This window comes from Onychomys torridus, chromosome 22, assembly GCF_903995425.1.
Source record: "Onychomys torridus chromosome 22, mOncTor1.1, whole genome shotgun sequence".
Lineage (NCBI taxonomy): Eukaryota > Metazoa > Chordata > Mammalia > Rodentia > Cricetidae > Onychomys > Onychomys torridus.
This window is the reverse complement of record NC_050464.1, coordinates 2,676,113-2,695,097: the sequence shown is the minus strand read 5'-3', so window position 1 is coordinate 2,695,097 and position 18,985 is coordinate 2,676,113. Positions and strand designations below refer to the sequence as shown.

At 44.9% G+C, this 18,985-nt stretch overlaps 1 protein-coding gene across 5 annotated transcripts in view; it reads right to left on the bottom strand.

Annotated features, from left to right (window-relative positions):
- The window catches only part of Katnal1 (katanin catalytic subunit A1 like 1), a 53,145-nt gene that overhangs the window by 8,450 nt on the left and 25,710 nt on the right, over window positions 1-18,985 (bottom strand). For all 5 annotated transcript variants that reach the window (XM_036172273.1, XM_036172274.1, XM_036172272.1 and 2 more), the window contains exons 5-9: window positions 9,810-9,937; window positions 9,353-9,458; window positions 8,237-8,395; window positions 7,358-7,484; window positions 4,282-4,416 (exon numbers count right to left, since the gene is read on the bottom strand). In XM_036172273.1, coding sequence (XP_036028166.1) covers window positions 4,282-4,416; window positions 7,358-7,484; window positions 8,237-8,395; window positions 9,353-9,458; window positions 9,810-9,937 — 655 coding nt within the window. The remainder of the gene's footprint in view (window positions 1-4,281; window positions 4,417-7,357; window positions 7,485-8,236; window positions 8,396-9,352; window positions 9,459-9,809; window positions 9,938-18,985) is intronic.

The window sequence follows — 18,985 nt, the reverse complement described above, 5'->3', positions numbered from 1 at the left end:
CGAGGGGGAAGTCAGGCAGAAGCTAGGTTTAGAAGTCCTTAGCATCACTTCTGACACACTCTATTCCTAGACACAGACCACCCAACCAATGCGGGAGAGAATTCCAAGAGTTAAAGCCAAGGAAGACAAAAGGGCATGAGACAGCAATGAAGAACCCCAGCAAAAGAGCAACTATTAAAACAGGAAATGAAAGATGCGCAAAATAACCTAAAACGGAAATTCACATGACGGGTAAAAAGTTGAAAAGAGGTGGCAGAGGAAGGTGTCCGTGAACAAGATAAATGGGGCCTATCAGAAAAGGAGGTTAGAAGAAACAAACAGTACCCCAGGGATGGTCCTGGGAGGACCAAGATGTCCAGCACACATGCAGAATAAAAAAGGAAACCCACATCACAGCCACTACTGAAATACAAAGTGCACCATCTTAATAACAGCAAACCTGTGCCACCACGTCACGTCTCAGCATTGATGCAGGAGAGACTAGAGCATCTGCCACACGACCAACCAACCACCAGTGCTCACAGCAGCCTCATCCACAATGGCCTTAAACCAGAGACAGTCTGATGTCAGTCAGCGGGGAAGGGAGACAGTCTGATGTCAGTCAGTGTGGAAGGGAGACAGTCTGATGTCAGTCAGCGGGGAAGGGAGACAGTCTGTTGTCAGTCAGTGTGGAAGGGAGACAGTCTGATGTCAGTCAGTGTGGAAGGGAGACAGTCTGATGTCAGTCAGCGGGGAAGGGAGACAGTCTGATGTCAGTCAGCGGGGAAGGGAGACAGTCTGAAGTCAGTCAGTGTGGAAGGGAGACAGTCTGATGTCAGTCAGCGGGGAAGGGAGACAGTCTGATGTCAGTCAGTGTGGAAGGGAGACAGTCTGATGTCAGTCAGTGTGGAAGGGAGACAGTCTGATGTCAGTCAGCGGGGAAGGGAGACAGTCTGATGTCAGTCAGCGGGGAAGGGAGACAGTCTGATGTCAGTCAGTGTGGAAGGGAGACAGTCTGATGTCAGTCAGCGGGGAAGGGAGACAGTCTGATGTCAGTCAGCGGGGAAGGGAGACAGTCTGATGTCAGTCAGCGGGGAAGGGAGACAGTCTGATGTCAGTCAGTGTGGAAGGGAGACAGTCTGATGTCAGTCAGCGGGGAAGGGAGGAACAGTCTGTGACATGTTCACACAGTGAAACAAACAAAGAACACATCAGCCCAGGCAGTGCGGGAGGAAGGCATACTGGGAAGGGCTCCAGAAGCCTCTTCAGGAGGACAAGGTGCATTTGTTTCTTGGTGTGTGCTTGCATGGTGGTATACAGCTGCCATAGCTCAGAATCTTATGTGGATAAATTTATTATGCCTAAGCTTTTCCTCAGGAACACTGATTTTTGAAAGCAAAGAATTAACCAGAGAGGGAAAGACACACCTCAGCATACCGGGGACAATGATATGAATGACAGCAGCACAGGGAAGAGGCCCCAGATGCTGCTCCTCCTGATGACCATGGCTCAGAAGTCTGCTAGCAAGCCACTGAACCAGGTACACCCGCAGTGTGCACTTTGTGGAAGTGGGTAAGAAATGCTGCCTGGTTCTGCAATCAGTTCTTCCCCAGGCTAACAGCTCCTAGAGACCAGGAGAAGAAGGCCAACGTGTAGCTTCCCCTTGGGAAGGAATGAGAAGAGGAAGGTGTGTGCCCCACATTCCAGCTTCCCAGCACTGCCAAAGGACCTGACTCTGCTGGCCCAGGCTCCAGGCACAGAGGAAGAATCGGCACACCTTGGCCTGAGGGCTGCCAGAACAGAACTCGGCAGCTGCTGAGGCACCAGCACCTCCAGCACCTTGAAGAAACACTTGCACAGCTCTCAGGGAGGACAGAGAGGAGCGGAGCATGTGTCTGCGTCACCAGACTGTGGTGCAGGTAGATTATCTTTGCGTTTAACTTTCTCCTTTTCTGAAAGTAGAAGCAGGGGGCCGAGTTGAGGCCTTTCTTCTTTAAGTGCAAATGCTGTGACTATTTTACCCCCAGTGACTTCCATGGTCTCTACTGATCCAGAGATCTGCAATGAGGAGCATTCAGGGAGGGCCCACTCGCACTCAGTTGACATCATCTAGAGTTACTTCATTTCCTTTGCTGTCATAAGAGCTGTTGTGATGACTCCTTCATGCCTAATGCTGGTAACTCATCTCTGTTGTTCTTCATTATTCCTCTAGAGATTCGTCAATATTCATTTAAAAAACAAACATTTGCCTTGTTAATATTCTATTTCATATTTCACTTGCATTTTTCTACTTTATTTTCCCTACATACTGAGACTAATTTCTGTTTCAAAGGTTAACATAGATCTACTCAAACTTTTTTAACACACACATTTACAGACCTTAAAACAACTATGAGCCGGGGGGTGGTAGCACACGCCTGTAATCCCAGCACTCGGGAGGCAGAGGCAGGTGGATCTCTGTGAGTTTGAGGCCAGCCTGGTCTACAGATCTAGTCCAGGACAGGCTCCAAAGCTACAGAGAAACCCTGTCTCAAACAAAACAAAACAAAACAAAACAAACAAACAAACAACTATGTAGGCTTCATATCACAATAGTTAGTGTGACGTATTCTTTCTACCAAGATAGTATTTTCAATTTTTTCCAATTTTCTTTGGTTCTTCTGTTATTCAGAGCTAACCTGTTTGGTAGTAAAATATTGGGGGTAGTCTACATACTTTATTGTTAGTTCCGAATTCAATTCCATTACTATCAGGAATATACTCTGCAAGATGCCAGTTTTTAAGAGTTCTATGAATTGAGAAAATTCCTCTCAGCAAATGGCACTAGAACTGAATATATACATGGAAAAATAAAAGCCTACCCCACTACCATGCACACAATTAATTCAAGGAGAATCTCAGAGCTAAATATAGTTTCTAGAAGTAAACAGAAGAAGCTTTACAGCCTAGGGGCAAGCAGATGCTTCCTAAGATACAGGAAACCCTATTAATAAAAACAAAACAAAAAACCTTGAAAAAGGTCTTTACAAATTAAAGCCAAATTAAAATACAAGAAATAATATTAAAATTGAAACGAAACTACAAACTGGAAGGAAAAATTATAAAAGTGTAAGTAAAGAGAATTTATATGAAGTATTAATAAAATATTAAATATTATAAAATGAGGGACATACTACATAAGTTCCTGAGAAGGTGCTCAAGATATACATCATCAGAGGAGCACAGAGTGACCATAACTAGGTGCATTTCACCTCAAGCAGAGCAAATCAAACAGATAAACCGGCAACAGCAGCTACAGGCAGGCTGCAGCACTGCCTTCCCACGCCCTGACGGTGACGGGCACCGGCGCATGTGTAGCCACTCCGGAAGACAGCTGGGTCTTTCTTAGAAAGGTGAGTCCAGGTGCCTGGTTAGAAGTGAGCAGAGCATCAGTCTAAAGTTAAACATATACCTCCCCTATGACCGATCTAGCCTACTCATCCTATCCAGAGACCTAAAAACAGTCATCCACAAAAATATGTATAAGCTTTATAGCTCTGCTCTGAAGAGCCAAAAATTAGAAGCAACTCCTGGGCCCATCAGCAGGAGATCATCACCCAGTAACATCATCATCCGGAGAAGAAAAGGCTGGCAGGTACTCACACGTGCCAATCTCAAGACATTCTGCAGGTCGAGTGCCACCAGACACTGACTGTATGCTGTCACCATACTGTTTACACAAAGCTCAGCAAGAGAGAAAACTGGTCTGTGGTGACAGAGGACTAGGCAAATTGCTTATGTAACAGAGATTTAGATCAACTGCTGAGGCACCCAGAAGCCTTCTGGGTGACAGAAAGTTCCCACATCCTATCTAGGACACTACACTGATTCAACTTGACACCATACTTCAGAGAACTCATCCAATCATAATACACAAGACATATACCTCTCACTCATATATATTTATCACAAAGGAAAAAAATAAAAATAGCTTAAGAAAATTTCAACACTCAAGAGAAAATCACTTTTGAAAGTTCCCTCAAGACAGCTTTTTTAATATTTAAATTAGGGTTAATGAAATCCAGTTTTAGAAGTAAGAACCCGAGTGCTACCGAACTTAGCAGCACAAACACTACTGTGAGGCAGGGTTTCTCTGAAATGTAAAGGATTCACAAGCCCTCTCCATCACTTGGACTGGCCTCCCTCCCAGTGCCACAGATCTCTTCAAACACAGTGACAGTTAGGCAGAGATTTACATAAATAGAGAAGGGTTAACAGGAAATGACAGGATGGTCCAGATCCAGTAAAAGGAAGGCGTCATACCTGTTGGGAGAGGGATGTAGATCCTTTTCTCTAGTCTCCTCCGCAAAGCTTCATCAATGTCCCATGGGAAGTTAGTGGCAGCCAGAACCATCACCATTTTGGACGGATCATCATTCTCTAAGGCTCCTCCAACTCCTGTGCAGGGAGAGGGCTGTCAGTGTTCTGTGATGGCCATTTCAGCCCTTCCAGCCCTCAGCCACCCTCTCTAAGCGTCAGCCACAGCTCTTGGTGGAGCCTCAGTGAAGCAACTTCCCATGTCTGTGACCTTAATAGAGTGGAAAAACAGATACCAACACACATTCGGACAAAGGAGCTAAAGAATTTGACATCCAAGGAGGGATTTTCCAGCCTTTATGGAGAAAATAGTGCACGTTGCTTCTGAAAATTCAGACTGGGGTCCACTCAGTTCAATGTTTTCACTATACATTGTCTCTTTTTTTTTCTTCTTAGTTTTGGGTTTATTTTCATTGGCTTTCTCAAGAAGTGAGAACAGCTGACACACTGCATAGTGTTTTATGATCAGAACAACCAAGAGTTTGTGTGCATTGTCTATTTCTTCACAATTAAAATTACAGGATTAAAAACTTTTTTTCCCAGAGATAGGGTTTCTCTGTGTAGCTTTGGTGTCTGTCCTGGATCTCACTCTGTAGACCAGGCTGGCCTCGAACTCACAGAGATCCACCTGCCTCTGCCTCCCGAGTGCTGGGATTAAAGGTGTGCGCCACCACCTGGCATAGGATTAAAAACTTTATCCAGGCAAGGCAGTACACGCTTTTAATCCTAGCACGTGGGAGGCAGAGGTGGGGGAATCTCTGTGAGTTCAAGGCCAGCCTGGTCTTTGTATCGAGTTCAAGAACAGCAAGATCTACAAAATAAAGAGAACTTGTCTAAAAAAAATCATCATCAAAACCTTTCCGAGTGCACAACTGGCTCTGGGCAATGCACAGGAAATGTTATTCATACATAAGCTCACAAACATGATATTTGCCAAAGTAGTATATTTTGAGCAGCCCAATGCAACATGCATAATAAATAAATCATTACTAAATGTCTTTTTAAATCATTCTTATGAGGAATAAATCTCTCCATCTAACAAGTAGCCACGGTACTATTCAACGAAATCCTGCTGGTTGAATGTGTATTCAGTGATGCCCTGACCCCAATTTTAAACACCTCATGTTTTCTGCAAGCTTTCCTCCCAAATAAAACATATTCCTTCCTTTCAGATATAAGTAAGAATTGAAATGGTACACTGACGGAGGGGCAGGTCTCCTAGCACAGAGCGCCATTGTTGGTCCCTCAGTGCCTGGCATTGTGTACCATGTGATGTTAAGTACCCATCCTAAGGGTAGTGTCTTGAATGAAAATGGCCCCCATAGGCTCCTATGTTTTAATGCTTGGTCTCCAGTTAGAGGAAGGTTTGGGGAAGGATTAGAAGGTGCAGCCTTGCAGGAAGGATTAGAGGAGGTGTGTCACTAGGGGTGGGCTTTGCAGTGTCAAAAGTCTAGGCCAGGCAGAGTCTCCTCTCCATCTCTCTCTCTCTGTGCCTGCAACCTGCAAATCAGATGTGAGTTCTCAAGCTGTTTCTCCAGCACTATGCCTGCCGGGACCCCCACCAGGACAATAATGACTAACCCGCTGAGACCATGAGCGAGCCCTAGTCAAATGCTTTCTTCTCCAGTTGCCTTGGTCGTGATGCCGCTTCACAGCAATAGAGCAGTAACTAAGACACGGAGCCCACAACTGGTGGATGATCAGAATCAGCAGTGCTGAGCATTTTAGACACGTTTGTATCTTTTCTTGTGGATTGCTTAGCTGCCTGTTGTCTATCACACAACTACCAGACTGAGCTGTGTCTAAAGAAGTGCTAAGCCCCAACTCTCCTTTCCCCACAGCTCCCCGAATGCTTCTCCTCTTTGCCCAGACAATTCCGGCCATGTATCAAAGGCCCACCTCCCAAGCTGCAGCCCTCCCTCCTGACCACTGTGACTGCTACACCCAGAGTTCTCTCTGCCATAGAGGAGGAACCTTGTGTGACTTCTGGTCAGCTGCTTGCCTCTGGTGTAGCAGTTGGTCTCAAAGGTTTTGGTCTCAAGACCACTGATGCTCTTAAAAATCCCTATCACAGTGTGGAGTATGTCTATCAGTGTTTTCCATTAGAAACAGAACACAGACAGGCGGAGGGTGTGTGTGGGGGGGGGTGGCTTGTGGTGCCTGCCTATCAGACACAAGGCTCCAAGTTCTAGCCCAGCACCATAAGTAGATAGATGATAGACAAGACAGACAGACAGACAGGTAGGTAGGTAGGTAGATAGAATGCTCAAAGTATTAATTCGTTGTAAAAATAAGACTCCATGACTCATCTAGTTAAGATTTATCTTATGAAAAACAATCATAGTTTTCAAAACCTCCCAAGTCTTAATTAGAAGACCTTTTTTTGTTTTTTTGGTTTTCCAGACAGGATTTCTCTGTATAACTCTGGCTATCCTGGAACTCACTCTGTAGACCAGGCTGGCCTTGAACTCAGAGATCAGCCTACCTCTGCCTCCTGAGTGTTGGGAGTAAAGACATGGGTCACCACTGCCGGGCCTAGGAGACTTTTAAGTTGTATAATGTCTGAGTAGGTAAGAGAATAGCTGCACTCTCCCACGTGCTTCTGCTCTCCATTTTTGGGACTCTGCAGATTCTGTGGACCCTAGAATACTCTACTATGGACTTGTACGAGGATTAAAGCAAAATCAGCCAATGGGCCTTGGTGTTACTACCGAAACTGTGGAGCCCTCGGTGGTCTGGAGGCCCAGGGACTCCCAGTCACACCTCAGAGCCTTGGCTCTGCCAGCAAACTCCTTGGTAGCTCGAGCAGTCCTTTGCTCCAAAGCCTAGAACCTGGACACTGGCACATGGTTCACTGCGAGTACTCAATGAGTCCTTCAAGATGCATGAACAAGTAGGTGGATGAGCAAGTGATTAAAAAGAAATCCCAGCTGCCTCCTGATCCGCTCACTGAGAACTTACAAAGCCTGAGTCCAGCCATGCTGGAAGGAGTGATTGTGGGGAGTCTTTAAATGTCAGTTACCATCCATCTGGACAAGGAGCTCAGACTTGACTCTGCGACTTGCTTCATGCTCGTCCGATGTTCCTCTTCGACTGCAGATAGAATCTATTTCATCAATGAAGATCGTGGTGGGGGCATAGAACCTAGCCTTGGTGAAAACATGTAAAGTCATTCAGTGATCTCATAAAGCACTCAGTATTTTTAAGTCATCCTGAAACAGCAGCAAATTAAAGCTACAATTTCTATTTATTAAGTGCTACCCCTGTCTTAACCCTGATAATATTTTCAGGGAAAAAAAATCCAAAAATAAAACTTACATAGTTGGTGACACTGGGTGAAAGATACACAGAGATTCGAAATTATTTTTCTATGTTTTAGCTATTATTATTTTGAGACAGATCTTACTATGTAGTCCTGACTGGCCTGGAACTGACTATATAGATCAGACTGGCCTCAAACACAAGTGATCCATTTGTTTGCCTCCCAAGGCATGTGACACCACACTGGCGATTCTTTCTAGTTTTAGGATGAGAGATTCCACCATGGAAAGAAAAAAAAAAAAAACCTTACTGGAAGCAATTATAAATAAATCAATATCTACTGATAGATCTACCTCTAGCTGGTTTTGAAAAGTCTTCTGTCCTTCTCTGAACTAGACATCCCAAATGCCAATCACCCTCAATGGACAGGATGCTAAAGGGCCTTTTTTCATCTCATAGAGAAAGATATGTTGAAGACACACTAAGTATTCCACAAAATCCACTACTACTAATGTGCCCACAGCTAGCACAATACACCCATACCACTCTTTCAGAAGATCACAGGGTACGCAGACCTGGATATGAGCAATCATAGGCCCAAACAAACAGCACTTGGGAATCCAAATAACAGCACACTTACCATTTCAAACAACAGACGGACCAACTTCTCAGATTCGCCTCTGTACTTAGAAGTCAGTGTAGAAGAGGAGACATTGAAAAAGGTTGTCCCACATTCAGTGGCAACTGCTTTAGCTAGCATGGTTTTCCCAGTCCCTGGAGGTCCAACCATCAGCACACCCTGAAAATCCAAAGATGACTTAAACAACATACTAGACTTAAATGTTTCTCATAAACTACCATCAACTGATCACGTTGGTGTACATAAGGATCCCCAGAAAAATATAACTCGGTTGTCATGGTGAGACTAGTGCATTTACCAAGAGCAACAAGAAAATGATAAAAGTGATTTCTCCAGGCGTCTCAGGTGAGAAGTGGCCAGAGATAAGCTCATAAAAAAATGGCTGAGTGGGTCAGCGCTCACGCCCATAATCCTGGCACGTGGGTAGTGTACATGGAGTGTTCAGAGATGGAGGCTAGTGTGGACCACAGAAGAGACCCTGTCTGTAAAACAAAAGGTAAGGAGGGGAAAAGGAAGGGAGAAGGAAGAAAGGGGAGAGGAAACAGAAGCCATGGCAGCAAAGAGCCTTTTCATGCATTTAGGGGGATTCACCTTTCCTAAACTCAAGGGGAGACAATCCTATAATTCTGTGGACTACTTAGACCCTTCTGAGGCTGGGAAGATGGCTCAGTGGTAAAGAGAATGTGCTACTCTGGTAGAGGACCTAAGCTCATTTCCCAGTACCCACATAAGGCATTTCACAACCACCTTTATCTCCAGCTCTAGGGGACCCAATGCCCTCTTCTGGCCTCCAGAGGCACCTGCACTCACATGCACATACCCATACACAAACACAGAGAGACACATAATTTAACTTGTTTAACTTTTTATTTACAGAAATAGACACCCAAAAGTTCTTAAAATTAACCTCTAGCTCAGCGACTGAAACACATGACTTGGAAGACGGTGGCTTCACTGCTCTAAGCCTATCTCTCTTGCTGTGTGGTTGCAGCACATCTCAGCAGGTGTGGAGGGGAATGTGAGCTGCCCAGCGTACTGATGGTGGTAACACAGATCCACGGCAGGCTGCCCTGCGTTATGAAGCATCCCCACATCAAGACTGCCAGACACACTCACCTTCCAAGGCCTTCGAATCCCTTTGAAAAAGTCAGGCATCCACATGGGAAGGACAACAGCTTCCCGGAGCAACTTCTTAGCCTCCTCCAGATCTGCTATGTCATCCCTTTGAGAGAACAGTTGCACGCTTACTCAGGGACACCTCTGATTTATGGCCAAAGCTAATTACTTTAAATGTATTTACTTATTAATTATCTTATAGTAAGACTGTATTCTAACTCTTACTATTAAAAATGACCAGTGAAAATACACTGGGTCACTAATTAGAACACGCTATGCAGTTAGCAAACTCTGTCAGCGTGTCAACAAGAAATGAAATGCCAAGTTCCTTTGTTGGATTCTGACAGAACTGTTATTACAGACGAGGCATTATCGGGAGATAAATGGGGAAGAGAGAAGAGCCACAAAACCCAGCTTATGGCTTGTTTTCATCTCTACAATAACTCAAGACTCTCACCAGTGAATGCTAGGGTTCCTAGACACAATGTCCCTCTCCAGGGCTTCCACCAGATCCTTATCGTATCCAGCACCATCAAATTTGGGGATTTCACCATCACTTGCACCATCTTGTATATTTTTCCTTCCCTGGAGGTATGAATAAAAAGGTTATGGTCAGTAACAAAATAACTTTTTATATCATTAAGTTTTCAATATACAATGTGACTATATGTGCATTGTATATACATGTGTGTCCATGTATATATATGGATATGTGCATGTGTGTCCATGTGTTTATTATGTGTCTGTGTATGCATTGGGCAGGGACCAGGGATGAAATCCAGAGTCTATGCATGCTGAGCAAGCACCCTAGTACTGAGCTACCTTCCTAGCCCAGAGTAATCGCTTTAAAAGTATTTTCTTATGAAGGGCGTGGTGATGTACACCTGTAATCCCAGCACTCGGGAGGCAGAGTCAAGTGGATCTCTGTGAGTTCAAGGCCAGCTTGGTCTACAGAGTGAGTTCCAGGACAGCCAGGGCTATCACACAGAGAAACCCTGTCTCAAAAAACAATGTATTTTTTCTTACTATTTAAAATAGTATCCTCTGGTTGCTTCAGTGCCATCCGGCCCTATGTAATTTATCTGAAATAGACCATCCTCACATCTTGGAGACTTCGCCAACCCTTACTGGATCCAGCGGTCTGGAGAGGCCTGCCTCTGACTCACTGGATACAAAGGATTTCCCCTCTGCTAGAAAACAGACAATTGATGTGCAAGAAGAACAGTCATTACTGTGCACTTGCCTTACAGCAGAAAACCTCACATAGTATCTCACTTGACGTGCCAGCCCAACACCACAGACTGCTTCTCCTTTTCTATGGATAAGGAAAATGGGCCTCAGAAAAGCCAAGGAGCTAAATGCTTCTCAGCCTTTTGACTAAGAGTAGATGCTAAGTCTGACTCGACTCACCAGTAAATTTGGGGCAGAAAATGTGGCTCAGGCCTTCCTGTCTTCCTAAAGCAACGTGGCGTTTCTATGGCTATCCCAGCTCACAGCTGACTGACTGCCTTGCTTCCCACTTCAGAACAAAGGCTCCAGGCAAGATGGAGCTGGGACTTTTCCTGAACTTCCAGAGCCTTCCTTTGCCACTCTAGGCCACCACCTGGGACTCAGTGGTCTCCTTCAGTGCAGCTCTCCGGACCCCACCCCGAACTGCTCATCATGTATCCCATGCTGTAACAACACCTAGACTCCCTCTCCTCTCTCCTGCCTCTTTCTCCTGCTCAGTACCTCCCTGGCTCATGCCCAGAGGACCTTGATTCACTCACAGTATTAAGACCTAAGGAAATGTTTGATCTATCTTAAATTCTTTTGCTAATATTGTGACTTAAAAAAAAAAAAAGGAGAAAAGAATTCAAGGCTACCGCTCTATGAGCTCCTGGGCTCTGCCAGGATTCATTCAGTGCTGAGGAGGTGAATGTAGAAACGCCCCCATTTCTCAGAGACTTCAACCACAGCTTTCACGAGCAGAGCCACGCCCATGTCCAGAGCATCGGCCCCTTTTCTGTCTGATCTAAAACTGAAAGGCAAAGGTCACGATGAGGAGACAGCAGAACACGGTGGACTTCTCAAGTTGTACTCAGAGGTAAATAGAAAGGCACAGGCTGTTCCCAAAGGAACCAAATGGCTCCTTTGGCAGAAACACTGGTCCTCTGAGCCACCAGGTGAAGAGCCAAACAGTGTTCTGGTGACCTGATGACAAAGATTTACTTACATGGGCAGTCTAACAGTAGGGCTGGGTGGAATGCTTCGTAGGGGACTTGCAGTTCAGACAGCACTTAGTAAAACCGACTCTTAAGGTGAGCAAACTTCTGGCATACTGACACAACCCAACCTCAGCCAATGTAAATCAAACTCTGCTCAGATCACATTTTACGACATGGCTAGGCCACGGCTACAAGCCACATTCAAGCCAATCCCTGGGAACTCTGTGGTCATTTTAGAGTATTCTAGAAACAAAGCGGCAACAGGCGTCAACAGAAACCAACCTATCTGGCTCCTACCAAGCCTTCGCAAGCTTTGTAATGTGAGACTTGCCAAATTAAAACGAAGTTCAAATTTTCTTTTCACATAAATGTCCACATAACAGGGAGACTTGACGCACACCAAGAGGAAGGAAATACTCTGTCTTTGTCTCAAAGAAACAGGAATCATGGAATTCTAAGAAAGTAGCTGTGAGCAGTGATTATATAGCTTGTCTGATCACAAGTGTGGTGTCAGGGCAGGGGATGCAGATGCATTGTGTTGCCCTCACTGAGCATCTAGTCCAGGGGGGAAATCGAGTCATCAATGTGACTGAATGAAGAGGCTGGAGAAATGGGCAGCAGTTGAGTTTGGCCTTTATAAAAAGAGCATGGATTAGCATAATGTGACCTGCACTCGGGACGACCCTCCCTGCTAGCATGGGAAGAATGCTGAGGTACAGAGGAGCCACAGGGTACAAGCCTCTCACTGCAGAGGAGGAAAACTGGGCATGAGACCTGAAGGTCCTGCCCAGTCCATCCCCAGAGATGAACTCCCCAGTGAGGCCAAATCAAATCAAGATGGGGAAGAGAGAGAGCAGAAAACCTAGTGAAGCCAAACGAAATCATCAGTAAAAATGGGCAGCAACCGTCCGCCTAACAAACGTAAATTAGAATAGGAACAGGCGATAGAAATACTGTGTGCCTGAGTGGAGCCGCCGACTAACTGCACAACGTTGATGAAATGGACAGCTTTCAAGCAAGAAAACTAAGACTCCCACTTGGGACGTTGTGATTTAGACATAATACTAGGCTGGAATGCCACAGGGTGATCTCCAAGTCTTTCCTTAGATTTGTGCACCCGTTGTTAAGGTCAGAATTAGCAAGACTTTGATAGTATGGAGGCTGGCATACTTTTTTCATTAAAGCAAAATACTTAGTGTTTTACTAATTTCTCCATTATTCCAATCAAGACAACTTCCTGACAGATCTTTTATGAGTAATGCCTAGTTACTCTATCTGAAGAAAGGAGGTTCTAAGTAATGAATCAATATTTACAGCTTGCAGTCAATGACTGGCAAAGCTTGTCCCCAATTCAAATAGTACCTGCATTTGCCTTTGCGCCTTCTCGCACTGTGGGACCACGTGATTGAGATCCTGCCAATTACTGGCGCGGGGCCCGTGTGTTTTACAGAAACACTGCTGAATGAACTATACGGAGGACCCTCCGATGACCAGATGATAAACGGCTCACACGTCATGCTGCTGGAGGAGGACTCCAGGAAACGTGTGCCACGTAAGCTGAAGAGACACCGCTGGGGCAATGCCACCCACTAGCCGCTCTGCAGAGGAAGAGCCAGGGCCGGTATGAAGCACAGGATTTCCTAACAATGGCTCCTGTTCAACAAAGACACCGACTTTCTTGTCAGGCAGTGACAATGTATGGTCAGGAACGTCTTGGCTGACCTGTAGATGGCCTGTGGTTTGTTCTGTGATGTTGCTTTTCCCATATCCAACTTATTCTTCTCTACTGCCTGGCTTCAATGTCCAGAACCAGTACAGAATTTCTTGAACATTTCATCACTTCTGTCCTTCTGTCCTTCCCTCCCTCTTCCTCTTGGTGCTGGGGTCAAACCCACGGCCTTATAAACGCCGGGGAAGCACTCCTAACACAGAACTACATTCTCAGCCTCAATATATCAATTATATATTTTTAAATTTTTTTATTTTTAAGTGTGTGTGTGTGTGTGTGTGTGCGCGCGCGCGCACGTGCACACACACAGGTACTTAAGGAAGCCAGAGACATCAGCTCCTCCTGGAGCTGGAGTTACCAAGCCCAAGTCCTCTAGGAGAGCAGTATGTGCTCTTAATCACTGAGTCATCACTCAGCTCCATATTCTCTTCTGTAAAATACAAATGTTGTGCAATCTTTTTCATGCCGTTATTAGTCTCCCATTGTCAGGTTAGCTTAACAGTTAACATCCACTCTGCTCTCTGTGTCAGTGTCCTGGGAACTTAGCATGTATCAGCATATTCATTCTAAAAGAGGTCTGAAGTAGGTATTCTTCCTTCATCCCACAGGTGAGAAGGCTGAAGGACACAATCCGTAGCCTGCCTGAGCATGAAGAGCAGCCTAGGCACTCCAGCTGCAGGCCAGCACCTGCAGTCACCTTGTTCACGGGGCACACTGCTGCACATGGGGGCTGTTCCAGCCCACAGCAGAAACAAACACAGGAAATGTTAGACAAGCCTCCCAGACTGCAGCCACCACAGCCCTACTGTTCCACAAAGAAAGCAGACAGATAAATGCAAAACGGTTCTTACTGATCTGGATGCAGTGTCCTGCACTGTCCTGTCGAGACACAAGATTGTAACAACAAATCCACAGCAAGCTGCATGCTTACCAATATGCACGTTCTTCACACGGTATTCATGACCACATTTAGCATGCTATGCTCCATTCTAGGCACAGAGAATACAGCAACAAAGCAAACAAACAGAGACCTCTGCCCTCACAAGGCTTAGGCTGAGGTTAGAGGCCACAGTCCACAAGTTACACTTAGTGAAGTAGTTAGGGTTAGAACATCCAGAGCAGACGTGTCCAGTGGTTTTGTTTACACACTCCAAGAACAGCGGCAGACAGAAGCAGCCCAAGCAGTGGGCTGAGGGTACAATCAAAGAGCTAACAGCAGACCGGCCAGCCGGGCCTTGAAAGAACTGGTGGGGACACTGGCTGGTAGGCTGAGGGGAGGCAGGGGAAGATTTTGAGCAGAGAACACAATGTGAGCTGTGTCCCAGGCTGCAGAGGGCAAACAGACCAGGGGCAATGGCTTCCCTGGGTTCTGGCTTACACTTCTGTAGTGTACAGGATGGCTAGAATGAAAAAGGAGAAAAATAAATAAATATGGTTACTAAGATTTCACATTCAAATTCACAAACAAGAGCTCACAAACCCTTGGCAACTTGATAGCCTTGAAACTGGGAAAAATTCAGCTCAACAAGAATATGCAAACCCTAAAATCTAGAGACTGGAGACTGCTCACTGAGCAAGGGTGCATTACAGTAAAGGAGCTCACCCTGAGGAAAACACACTGATGAGACAAGCCTTCCCACATCCTCAGAGCTCGTCTCTCACAGACCAGGATGGAAAAGAGAACCAGTGTGAACTCCTACATATGTGCAATTCAGCCATAGTTACAGAGATTAAAATGCCGCAGGATTACAAACATGAAAACCCACAGGACTAGCTGATGTGAGACTTAAAAAAATAGATGGATGGTTTAATGTCTGATGGCCAGAATGAGCCAGTTCTTAAAACACATCACTGACCAAAACAGAGCCAATACACATGAAACGTTTCCAGTCCCCTAAGTTATAAAGTACTTGTACCGCGCACCTTCAAGAGACCAGCATGTGGAACGCTGGCAGCAGTGTGCAGGCCTGCAGCTCACATTCTGTCGGTTACTGTGCAAACTGCTAACACCTGCTTGCAAAACCATTGGGTGTGACCTCCCAATGGCTGACTTACACATCTCCTGTGAGTCCACCGTTCCACCCTGGTGAACTCACTAAAAATGGATGCATAGACACAACAAAGAAAAACAAAACCTACCCAAATTGGCACTATTCAACAGATCCAGACGAGACAACCCAAAATTCTACTAGCAAGGAAACAGATTTAGTTGTATGTAACTATGAGAATAACTTACAGTAACTGCAAAAGCATGGAGGAATGTCACAAGCATACACTAATCAGAGAAAGAAAAGAAAAGAATAAGAAAGGGAAAAAAAGGTAAAAACAAAAACCAATTCACAAGAACAGAGGGCTGCAAACCAGACACTACTAACCAGGCATCAGAAGACAGAATGCTGGCTACTCTGAGGAAGAAGGGAGGGGCAGAGACTGGGAGCCAGCAGGACCATGGCACTCAACTTCCCAGGTGCCAGTGTTCTCCCTTGACCTAGCATGGATATGGGGATATTTTAATTGTACTGAAATGTGATTTTATTTGTATGTAAATAAATAAAGTTGCCTGGGGGTCAGAGCTAATAGCAAGCCATAGCAGAAGCTGGGCTGTGGTGGTGCACACCTTTAATCCAGATCACATGACAGGCAGATCTCTGTGTGTTCAAGGATACAGCCAGCATGGAGACACATGCCTTTAATCTCAATACCAACCATAGAAGACCTGGAGGTCTGTATTGACAGGCAGTGATGAGGAGGTCATGTGGTTGGGTTTACAACCAATGAGAAAGCAGTACAGAAAGTCAATAAAAAGACAGATACACAGGAAGTAGGTCTCTTGCTGAGGCGGAGGACAGCAGCGGCAGGAAGGGTAAGAAGGCGGGTTTAAGTCTCAGTTCTTAGCTACTGCTCTGACCTCTTGGGCTTTTAACTCTGCATTTGGCTCTATGTTTCTTATAAGACTGTTACACCTACACATGGACACATTTATGGCAAGAAAGATACAAGTGTTACTACAGAAACTGTTCCTTTTGGGTTATAATAGACCATTATTAAATTTCCAAGAACTTCATAAGCCAGTTGTAAAACACACTAAAAACCAAACCCCACAAACAGCTTAATATATATATTTAGAAAAAAAAAGTAATACTTAAAATCTCCTCACTTCCTGATTACCACTCTCTGAGTTCTAGAAGCTTCTTAAATCTATTATGTCTACATGCTGGAAACACTGCAGAGTAGGGAAAGACCCATCTCATGTAGACAGAGTGGAGTGTGTAGCTGGAGTTTTCTCCAGTCCTGCCCAGCCCCAAGTACCCCACAACCGCTTATAAAATAATCACTCAGAAGCTCATATTAATTAAACGGCTCGGCTATTAGCTCAGGAGCTCTTAGACTTAAACTCAGCCCATTTCTGTGAATCTATATGTCGCCACATGTTCCATGGCTTTACCTGCTGCCTTTACATGCTGCTTCCTGGACAGCAGGCTGGAGTCTCTTCTCACATTCCACCTCCCAGACTTCTCTCTCTTTGTCCCACCTATACTTCCTGCTTGGCTACTGGCCAGTCAGTGTTTTATTTATCAATCAATCATCCACAGCAGGAGTGAGATGCTGACCCTGTCACAGGGAACCAATCACACCACAGGACTCAATGAGCACTGTAAGCTTGGGCTCGTTTTGTTGCTGTTGACTGTCTACAACTTTCAAAAGTGAAGGTAAACATGTCAATGCGGAGTCAGCTTAAAAGTACGCCACTGGAGGCGGGAGACAGTTCAGTGTCACACAGACAAAAGCAAGAAGAGCCGGGTGCAGATGCCCAGCACCCAGGGAGAGCTGGGAATGGCAGTGTGCACTTGTAAGCCAGTGAAGAAAGGTGGAGGCAAGAGGACCCAGAGCGTGCCAGCCAGTCAGCCTAGCCAACTAGAGTTTAGGGCCAGCACAAGACCCTGGAGCAGGTTTTCTTAGGGCCACCAACCAGCACCCAAATCATGACACGGAGACTTATTATGAATTATGAATGCTTAGCCTTCGCTTAGGCTTGTCCCACTAGCTCTTATAACTTAAATTAACCTGTTTCTCTTAATCTACATCTTGCTTTGGGGCTTTACCTTTCTCCATTCTGTATGTCCTACTCCATGGCTGGCCCTGGGCATCTTCCCCTTTCCCTCCATGTTCTCTTGTGTCTTCTCGCTCCTAGATTCCTCCTCCTACTTATTCTCTCTGCCCACCAGCCCACCCATCCCTTTACTGCCTAGCTATTGGCCATTCAGCTTTTTATTAGACCAATCAGGTGCTTTAGGCAGGCAAAACAACACATCTTTACATTGTTAAACAAATGCAGCATAAACAAATGTTAACACTTCTTTATGTTGTTAAAGTAATATTCCACACAACCCTGCCTCAAAAGATAAGGCAGAAAAGGACAGAGACACCTGGTGTCAGCCTCTGACCTCCACACACATCTGCACTGGCCTCCACACACATCTGCACTGACCTCCACACACATCTGCACTGACCTCCACACACATCTGCACTGGCCTCCACACACATCTGTACTGGCCTCCACACACATCTGCACTGACCTCCACACACATACGCACTGATGTTCACATGCATAGGCACATACACCTAGACAAACACACATACATATATGCATATACCATACACACACATGCACACATACACATATGCCATTTCTGCTGTTTTTACATTATTAAAAAAAAAAACACAAAAAAGAGTATTCTTCCAATATCTGAAAGTTATCCTATTTGTCAATGTTGCCCAAGTTGTAGATGAGTGAGTAAAATTCCAAGATGCTTTATTTTTCATGGTTTTACTATCATCTTACTGATGAAAATAAATTATCAACCAGCATTCACATCTGTACTGCATTCCTCCATCAATGCAGTCACAGGTCAAACAGAGATATGGGCGTGGGCCCAAATCAGTGAAAGCATTCTATGAAGTTCATAGGGAGCACTGGACAATTGTTATTTCTAAATTATGGGCATATAGCTGCATATGCCTTATGCTGATCAGATCTGTAACAGACTCACATGTGAATGCATGTGCATGATTATATGAGAACATATATTTTTTCCAGAAAAGTAATTCTTAAACACACCATGTGAGATGGTCATTCATAAAATAACAATTATGATTCATGCACCCTCTTACGTCACTGTTCATTTGTGCAGCGGTCAATCAGCAGGCATCAACAGACTACTCCAGTCTTGTTTCTCACATCTCCTCATTCCTGTGTCTCGAAGTCAACCATGAGAAGGAAAGCATTCGCCATGGCCATATGCCATATATGATGTGACGAGACAATGCACTGTAGGCTGAATAACCGAGCAATGAGTCCAGTGAGTGACTTGCCCTCTACTTAGAGTCACAGGTAGCCAGAATAATGGGTTCATGAAGGACACTGCTCATTAACCACAGATTAGTTAAGCCAATACGGCTTGCCTGATACATTTGAGAATTGGTGTTTCCTGACAAATTTATTTTTATTATAATATAAAAATATTCCTTCTACTTCCTTGTGTTTACTTTCAGTATATCCTTTCTAAATAAGAAAAAGCATTTGTTATTTCCACTTAAATTTCTGATTCTCAAGTACTATTAAGAATATAACTCGTGATCAATAACTCTCAGAGAAAACAACCAATGTTCCTCTATCTCATGACTAAAGATACACAT